The following is a 9,290-nucleotide window of genomic DNA, read 5'->3' as shown; positions in this document are numbered from 1 at the left end:
TCCTTTAGGTTAGGACAAAGAGCCATGGTGTGTGTGTGTGTGTGGGGGGGGGGGGGGGGGGTATCCTGCTTAGGTTAAGCAGCTATTAATATTTTAATTGTTTATTAATGCTTAATATTGTACTAAGTAACATTCATAATAAGACCTTTTTTTTAAAGTGCTACCAATTTAATAGCTGATTTTGCAGATGTTTTAAAACAAGCCTTTTAAAACTTTATTGAAAATCATTTTTTGCCATGCAGTCACATTGTCTGGATAACCAGGACGTCAGTATCCACTCTTGTGTGAAATTACTATTTTTTTGCATGTTCATGAATTCAGACAAGTTTAGTTGGACTTGCCTTAACCCGGCTGGGTCGTACCAAAGACTTTAACAATGGGACCCAATGCCTCCCTGCTTGACCCTCAGCTTTGAGGGGTTGGATTGGGGGGTTAAACCACCAAATAGTTCCCGAGCGCAGCCACCGCTCCCCACGGGGGTTGGTCAAATGCGGAGATGAACGTCACCAGTGTGTGATGAATCGATGGGAACTTTCTTCATTAAAGGTCAACCTTTATCAACAAATATCAAGAATTCCTTTAGAGTGAATGAAATCCCGCAGATGCAGGTCTGTGTGACGGACTGAGTTTGAGTTGTTCTTCTAAACTCAAATAACAGCAGGTATGAATGTTTTTATGTAAAGCTATAGTTTCTGCAACTGTGGCTTCAGATACATGAATGGAGAAAAACGTGTATGTTTTTTTCTCACCCCTCAGGTTTCCCTGCAGTGTGTGTGTGTGTGTGTGGTCACACTTGGTGTTCATGTTGCAATCCAAACTTTCTTATCGTTTGTTCTCTTTTGTTCAACTCCCCTATAGCTGGATTGTTGCTAGTGCTCATAACCCTCGTGGATTCTCACACATGGACATGTCTCCCTGCAGCCTCTCCCTCTGGGCAGAGGCTTTGGAGTGTCACACGGGTTAGGACTCTCCATGGAGAGCTGCTGGAGGTGGTGAGAGGGGGTTGCCTGGAGGCAAACGTAAGAAAAGAATGAATAATATAAAAAAAAGTGATACTTGGAGTAGATTTGTTTTGCGAGGAGAGCCAAGGGAGTGGAGGAGGAATCTCAGGAAAGAGAAAGACTTCAGGCAGTGTGTGTTGGTGGTGGGGGGTATGAGGAGGCAGAGGAGTGAGGGTGGAGAGGAGGGGTAGGGGTGGAGTCGGGGGGGGGGGGGGGGGGGGTACTGCTATTTGTAGATCCTTGTGATGGATGACTGGTGTGTGTGTGTGTGTGTGTGTGTAGAGAGAGAGAGAGAGGGAGAGAGAGACTGGCTTTTTTCTTTGCCTGTTCCCTCTCTCTCTCCAGCGAGCAGAGCAGGACTAAGTGAGAGGAGGACAGACGTGTGCAGACCAACTCCACAAAGACAACATAGGAGAGGAGTTTGCAAAGAGAACAGCAAGAGAAAGAAAGCTGCTTCCATGCCATTTTTTTTCAGCAAAACTAGTGGATATCAAGCCTGCATCACAAAGGATTTTTCTTCTTCTTTATGTAGCTGAGATATCTTTCTGCTTATTCTCACCACAAAAATAAAATAATCCCAGCAGACTTGTGAGCTGTGGCAGGGACAGAAAGGTGGACAGAGGAAGCAGAAGAACAAGGAGCTGTTGTGATGAACATGCCCAGTGAAGGAAGCTGCTTGGAGACAATCATGGGGAGACCGGCTGGGCGGTGGATGTGGGTGGTGATGCTCTCTGCCCTGATCTTAGGCAACACCGGTGCCTGCCCAGCCCTCTGTACCTGCAGCGGCACCACAGTGGACTGCCATGGACTGGGTCTCAAAACCATGCCACGAAACATCCCACGAAACACTGAAAGACTGTGAGTCCCTCTGTCTTCCTCTCCTCTCATTGTTTTCCTCCTGCTTGTTTCATTGTAACACACATGACTCTCTCTTTTGAACAAAATGGAACAATAGCCCGGTACGTGTGTGTGTGTGTGTGTGTGTGTGTGTGTGTGTGTGTGTGTGTGTGTGTGTGTGTGTGTGTCAATCATTGGCATTCCAGTCAGGTATAAATAGACACCAGGGACAAGCATGGACAGATGTTACCTTTAAAGTGTGTCCAACTTTAACTCGTTTTTGCATTTTTTTGTTGCTTTGAATATAACAAAATAGCACATTTTTATGTTTGCACCACTTAAAAAAGCTTAAATGTCAAGTTTAAAAGTGCTTTTGAGCTTCAAATACCCCCTAGTTTGTGCTCGGTTTAAATTCTGTGATATTTAAGGATGTTTCTCCTTTATTCTCTTTTCCTCTGATCCCTCACTCCACAAATTGTTAAATCATGTAGAAAACGAAGAAAACCTGTTACTTATGTGAGACTTGCATGTGCATCACACACAGCTGTCTTGTAAAACCTGTACCATGATGGGAGAAGTGAGGTGGACGCTGACTTGCAGAGCGGAGTTCCTCTGACTTCCTTGACATGCCGCTGAAATATTCATCAGTAAATCAGAAGGAGTGCAAGTTAACGGGGGAAATAGATTGTTCTGTTTCAGCTTTTAGAATATCGGATGTGAATAAAACATGCAGCGGGAGCGGAGCACAGAAAGCCAGTGTCAGGCAGTGGCATAGTTGGAACTGACTGCATATTTCATACTTTCCATTTTTAATTTCTAAGAACACCTTTTCTCTCTCTCGCTCTCCTGCAGGCTGCAAATATGCACATGCTGGTTTAATAGTAAATCAGTGAGGAGACTGTCCTTTTATGACTTCCTTTTCCACAAATGACCGTTTACACTGGAAATATTCCCTGCCTCTGCACACATTCTTTATGTCAAGAGTTGCACGAGCGATTGTGGGTCATGTAGAGCTGACAATTTTATCCTTGCAGCACCTCTGGGCCTTTCCAAGCATGCCCAGCACACTCGGGACATTGAATTTTAAACACCCTGTGCATAACGGTCATGTGTAATTTATTCCTGGGTCATTGCCTCCCCCTTCCTCCCTTTGACGTGTGTGTTTAGGTCAAGAAAAAGATGGCTGGTCTCTGCTAGGAAGTTCTTGTTTCAACAATAGAAAGAGTTCCTCTCTGCGAGCCGTTTCGCAGGGTGATTCATCAAGGTGATTGTGCAAATCCACACAGCCCAGCCGGCCCCACATGATGCTCCCATGTGCATTTCTTGATTTATGTGTGTGTTTGGAAAACGTACGATCAAGTGAGTGAATTTATGCAGCCACCTTTGGGGTCAAAGATGAGTAATGGCTGTTTAGAATTGCTCCGGGGCTTATTGGGTCTTGTTTTCTAAGCTTAAATATCACCGGAAGCTTTTGTTATATGGATCTGTAAAAGTGCAATGCTGTTAAAAAGTACTGATGCATGGTGAGGAAGACATGTAGCACTGTTGTTAGAAAAGAGTGAATATACAATTTTGTTCTTGGATAATGTGTGTTTGTGTCTGTGTTAACAAGATGATGCTTTAGTGTGTGTGTGTGTGTGTGTGTGTGTGTGTGTGTGTGTGTGTGTGTGTGCGTGTGTGTGTGTGTGTGTCGCTCGCTGTGTGTTTTGAAGCTGTTGAGACGGACAGCAGAATCCCATTTGCACTTGTCAGTGTAGGTCTGGATCAGCTTTGACCCCTGCGCTCCTCAGACCAGAGCCTGTAATGAGACTGAGCTCCATGTGTTAAAATCACACGCCTCCACCGATGGGCCGCTGGCCTCTTTGTCCCCTCCGCGTCCAATTTATATCAAACCATTTTCCCTTTCTCATCTCTCTCTGACTCATTCCTTTTCCAAAAGTCTTTTTACATTTATCAACGTTGGCAAAAAATGTGCAATGTTACCAAACTCAGCAGAGAGAAAATCTGTAATGTTCATTAAGCAGACCTAAACTGGGAGGAAACTTACAAGTGACACATGATGCAAAATAAATCACCATTTGCATATTTTTATACTGCCATGTGGGTCTCTACTGCCTCTGTAAACACTTCAAACAGTAAATAAAAAACAGTCTGCCCGTTTTCTGCAAGTGTTTGTTTATCTGTTTTAAAAAAATCCCCATTTGTGATGTCACAAAAGGGGAAATTAGAATAAAACTAACTCTCACGAGTAAGATAGACTCTGAACCACTCCTGGATATCAGAGTTTCTTAACTTATAGCAGCCTGATCAGGGGCCAGTTTGTTTTCTTATAGTGACAAAACCCTGAAATGACTCATTCTGGAAGGTACTGAAAACGTCAAGATTAAAACTCCTTTAATTGCCTCATGTGAGAGGATTTTAATGCAAAGAACTTCATAAACGTGTTTTTATAGACCATAGAACTATTATAACTAAAGAGAATATGGTCATTATATCCCCTTTAAGTTTTTTTGCTCCACCGGACTAAAGAGCATCCCTACTGGATTAGTCTTCCTGCGGTCTGTAAATGAGTTGATTTTCAGAGGAGGAGGATTTGTGTGTTTTAGTGAATGTAAATGACAACACTGAGCCAGAAAGCACCTTCTGCTGAGATCTGGGAGTGTGCTGCAGCTCCCCCAACACAGAAGAGATGGAGGCTGCTCACCACATGCATATATTCACTTTTGTTTATTCATATACTTGGGCATGTGCCTCCATGTGTGCGTGCCGTGAATAAGTAATGTTAGATGGTAGCACATGGGGTTAGCATGGCTTTGATAGCTATCAGAGCTAGAGGTGGGAGGTGTGTGTGCATGTGCCAGCTAGTCCTTGCCTGCAGAGTTTCTGGCACAAGCACAGAGCTGCTACAACTGACAGCTCACTGGCCCCCAGATCCATAATTTACCCTGACATGGCTGAGCACAGCGTGCCCACTACCTGCCACTTTCAGCTATGCGACGGAAACAGATTAAAAAAACAAGAGACAAAGAAACAAGGTGAGGGTGGAGCCGGACGAGGGGATTCAGAAAGTCAAGGCTCGCTCTGGCGTTAATCACTGGTGAATGGATTCCTGAACAGAGGAGTGACAAAGTGGCGTAACTCATGAATAAGAAGGATTATGTGATTTATTATTCCTGCCCTGTCTCGCCCAGAGGTGGACAGAATTTCATTCAAACCTTCCTTGTAGTCTCATTTATCCATCCTCATTGCTGCTAATCCCGTGTGGGGGAAGAATGCCTGGAATGATGGTCGTTCGGAGAATGTTTATGTGAAATTACTGGCCGGGGACTCCCGTCGGTTGGGTTCACGGGCTTCGCTGCAGTATTCCAGGCTGCTCTTTTCAATTCCGAAGTGGACTTTTCCCTCGTTTCAACTCTTTTCATCTGCCTGTCAGTTTCTAGTTAGCATTAGCACACCCGGTTTTTACTTTTCATTTGACCCAAGCACTTAAGTCACCTTTTCACACTTAACACACATGTTAGTCAGAGCGCTGCTTGTCTGAGCAGAGTGATGGCTGAGTGCTAAGCATCAAAGCCAGCTGGTGTGTGTCTACACACACCCCAGACCCGCCGGCCCTGCTCTCCAGATGAGTACAAAATCTCTATGAACGTATTCCATCGCACCCAAGAGACCCGAGAAATGACCCCATCAACAGAGCGCGTGTTGCCAAAAATGCTTTCTAAAACCAATGAATGTTCTTTCTTTAAATACATGCTTGACTGGCATACTGTGTGATGTATGATGCACGCGCATGTGTGAGCGCACATGTGTGATAGCTTGGCCTGAGAGAGTCCGTGTTCCAGCAGATAATAAAGATCAACTTTAGAGAGTCCACCTTTCATCTCGCTGAAGAACAGCTTTGCTTTCAACTTAACTGATTCTCCAGCTTGAAGTCCGAGAGCTCTGAGGTGACGGGTGATGCTTGTGGGATAAAACGCACATTGGCTCATGCTGTAGATGTTCGGTTTTAACCCACTTGTTAAGACGTTTAGATTGAGACAAGTGCAGGAGCAAATGATTGCACGCCTACCAGATGGGATCTGCTTTGCACCTTTTGAATAGTTAATCATTCGATCAACTTTAAACGACTTTATTCTCTAGAGGAGGCCTTCAGATGCACCAGTCTCTTCAATGTATGCAATAGAGCAGATGGAGCAGATGTTTCATCTACTTTACAGTCGATGTACACGTTCCTACAGCCTGGATGCCTTCACAAAAGCCACAACAGAACCACAAAGTCTGTTGCTGAACAAACTACAGTTACACCAGAAACCATGAAAGAGCCCTCAGTCACTTCGGCTACAGCCCTCTGCGTGTGTGTGTGTGCGTGTGTGTGTGTGTTCTTTTTTCAGAGCTGTAACACACGTTGAACAGATGTTTAATTGATTCCTTTTAAGAAAGTAGCTTGAGTCTTCTGTGTTCGATCGGTTTGGTTGCTTTACTCTCATTCATTATCTCTGCTTGTTTGGTTTCCCCCCCAAAAAATATACAAGGAGATGGGCTCCAGGGGACAGAAGGGACCGCACACCGGTCCAGTCTCTGAGAATGAGCAGTCTGTGTGTTTTTGTGTGAGATCTACTTTATGTTAACTTTCCTATCAGAACTCCTGCTCCCGAGGCCTGACAGTGCAGAATGAAAAACTGTAAAAAGCCCTCAAGGAGCCCAGGAGTTTGCCCTCCGTCTTTACACGCTGCACACACAAGAGCTCTTACATAATTACCAGTGCACACTCAGTAAAATTTGTACAGTTGCTTGTTTGAAAGCCACACTTAAGGGATTCTTTTTTCTTCTTCCAAGTGGAGCAGAAACCTGACCTCCTAGTGTGGATAGAAGTGTTCCAGTTGGGTTTAGGAGTGTTATTTTGGTCACTGTGGCCTTTTCTTTTCTTCCTTTCTGTAGGCGTTATGAGCCTAAATGGGCACCACTGATTCTTTGCCACCTTCTCCTCATTCTGCACCGGCCCCAACCTCAGAGGCTTTATCTCTTTGCTGACATTTCCCAGACGGTCCGTCAGCTCTTTGCAGCTCCCTGGATACTCGCAGCACTCCGCCACACTTGCTTCACACCGTCACTCTCAGACAGCCAACACTGTCAGAGAGGCTCTGTCTTCTTTTTGTCTCCTCTCCGTTGTATCTCTCTTTTCTTCCCACCTGCGTATTTCATGGCTGTCACCTCCATATGTCGTTCGATCTGCAGGAGCAGGAATGTTTTGCCTGTTTGCAGCTTCTCAGCGTGCTCATTCATCAGGGAGCACGCTTGACAGTGAAAAAAGGATCATCAGCGTGTAACTGTGGTTAACGAGCATCCACGTTTTAGATTGTACGGCCTCGGGGCTCTGATCGTCAGATTGTTTTTCACCGAGTGGAATTTGGAAAGCGCCATGCCGCTGATCTTCAGTCAGCTGGTTTCTGTATTTCCTGCTGGGCCAAAGCTGTTCAGGACAAATGGTCTCGCAGTGCTCACAGCAGCACCACAGAAGGACTGCTTTGCAAATTAAGAGCACCTGAATGAATTCATTATAACTGATTCCATAGAAAATTGGTGCAAACTGCATCAAAATGTTGATGACAAATAGAGTTAGGCATCTACAAATAAGTGCAAGAAAGGGAAAAAAAGATTTCCAAAGTGAACTCCTTGTGAAGCTGTTTTAATTGATTATTGTTTGAAGACAGTTACATCAGAATAGGATCACATGTGCTGGTATTAATAGCCAGATCATTTTTGGCTTGTTGTCACAGTATATTTTCATGTTTTTTGTTAGCCTGGCCTGCCAGACTCGTCCTCTAATTCTGCACAGAGAAAGAAAACAACAAGAAAAACAATAATACATCTTGCAAGGCATGCTGGGAAATTCTGCTAAACCACCCCCATATGTTACAAAATTTAAAGTAGGGATTTACAATTCAAATATTAGTCCATCCATCCATTTTCATCGGCTTATCCGGAGTCGGGTCGCGGGGGCAGTAGCCTAAGGCGAGAGGCCCAGACTTCCCTCTCCCCAGCCACTTGGGCCAGCTCCTCCGGGGGAATCCCAAGGCGTTCACTGGCCAGGTGAGAGACATAGTCCCTCCACCGTGTCCTGGGTCTTCCTTTAGGTCTCCTCCCGGTTGGACGTGCCCAGAAAACCTCACCAGGGAGGTATCCAGGAGGCATCCTGACCAGATGCCCGAGCCACCTCAACTGGCTCCTCTCGATGTGGAGGAGCAGCGGGTCTACTCCGAGCCCCTCCCGAATGACCGAGCTTCTCACCCTATCTCTAAGGGAAAGCCCAGCCACTCTTCGGAGAAAACTCATTTTGGCCGTTTGTATCTGCGATCTCGTTCTTTTGGTCACTACCCAAAGCTCATGACCATAGGTGAGGGTAGGAACGTAGATCGATCTCACGCTCCAGTTTTCCCTCACTCGTGAACAAGACCCCGAGATACTTAAACTCCTCCACTTGGGGCAGGACCTCATCCCTGACCCGGAGAAGGCATTCTACCCTTTTCCGAATCAAGACCATGGTCTCAGATTTAGAGGAGCTGATTCTCTTCCCAGCTGCTTCACACTCGGCTGTGAACCGCTCCAGCGAAAGCTGAAGATCACGTTCTGAGGAAGCCAACAGGACCACATCATCTGCAAAAAGCAGAGACCTGATCCTCAGGCCACCAAAACGGATGCCCTCCACACCTTGGCTGCGCCCAGAAATCCTGTCCATAAAGGTTATGAACAGAATTGGTGACAAAGGGCAGCCTTGGCGGAGCCCAACTCTCACTGGGCACGAGCCTGACTTACTGCCGGCAATGCGGACCGAGCTCTGACACAGTCAGTGAAAACAAAATGTTTTCTGAAATAATTCCTATTAAAAAAAGTGGAAAACTTTAAAATGTGCGAATGTGTGTTAGTTTCTTATTTTGTAATGTTAGTGAGAAACATTATTTTTTGTGGAACTCTGAATGAACATTTTTAAAATCTTATTTCTGATTATAGTCAGACTCAGGGTTTTTCATGCAGGCTGAACATGAGAATCGTCTCCTACACCTGTCTCCTGCCTCTGATAGACGGTGAAACTCTAGGATTTGATATGTGTCACACTGTCTCTTCACATTCATGGACTCAACCATCTTGGCTCGTGACAGGAAAGACTGTTGTTGTTTTAACATCAAGGAAACAGCAAAGAACGTCTTGACTAGGGGTAGGCAACCCTGGTCCTAGAGAGCTGCAGTCCTGCACGTTATCCAGCCATGCAAGAACTTGCAGCTTCTAATTAGCTGAACACACCTGATCCAGGTAACCAGCAGCAGGAACAACAAAGATAGTTGGAAAACAAGCAGGACTGCGGTGCTCTAGGACCAGGGTTGTCTAAGCTAAAGCCTAGTTTATGCTTCTCCGTCAGCTCCATGAGGAAGAGATGCACACGTACTGACAGAGACG

At 45.3% G+C, this 9,290-nt stretch overlaps 1 protein-coding gene across 4 annotated transcripts in view; it reads left to right on the top strand.

Moving 5' to 3' along the window:
* The first annotated feature begins 1,351 nt into the window (after nt 1-1,351).
* Nucleotides 1,352-9,290, top strand: part of slit1a (slit homolog 1a (Drosophila)) — a 100,574-nt gene continuing 92,635 nt past the window's right edge. For all 4 annotated transcript variants that reach the window (XM_070542414.1, XM_070542412.1, XM_070542413.1 and 1 more), the window contains exon 1: nt 1,352-1,859. In XM_070542414.1, the coding sequence (XP_070398515.1) occupies nt 1,651-1,859 (209 nt within the window). In that variant the 5' untranslated portion in view covers nt 1,352-1,650. The remainder of the gene's footprint in view (nt 1,860-9,290) is intronic.

Source organism: Nothobranchius furzeri, chromosome 12 (assembly GCF_043380555.1).
Source record: "Nothobranchius furzeri strain GRZ-AD chromosome 12, NfurGRZ-RIMD1, whole genome shotgun sequence".
Classification (NCBI taxonomy): domain Eukaryota; kingdom Metazoa; phylum Chordata; class Actinopteri; order Cyprinodontiformes; family Nothobranchiidae; genus Nothobranchius; species Nothobranchius furzeri.
This window is presented reverse-complemented; position numbering and strand designations above follow the sequence as displayed.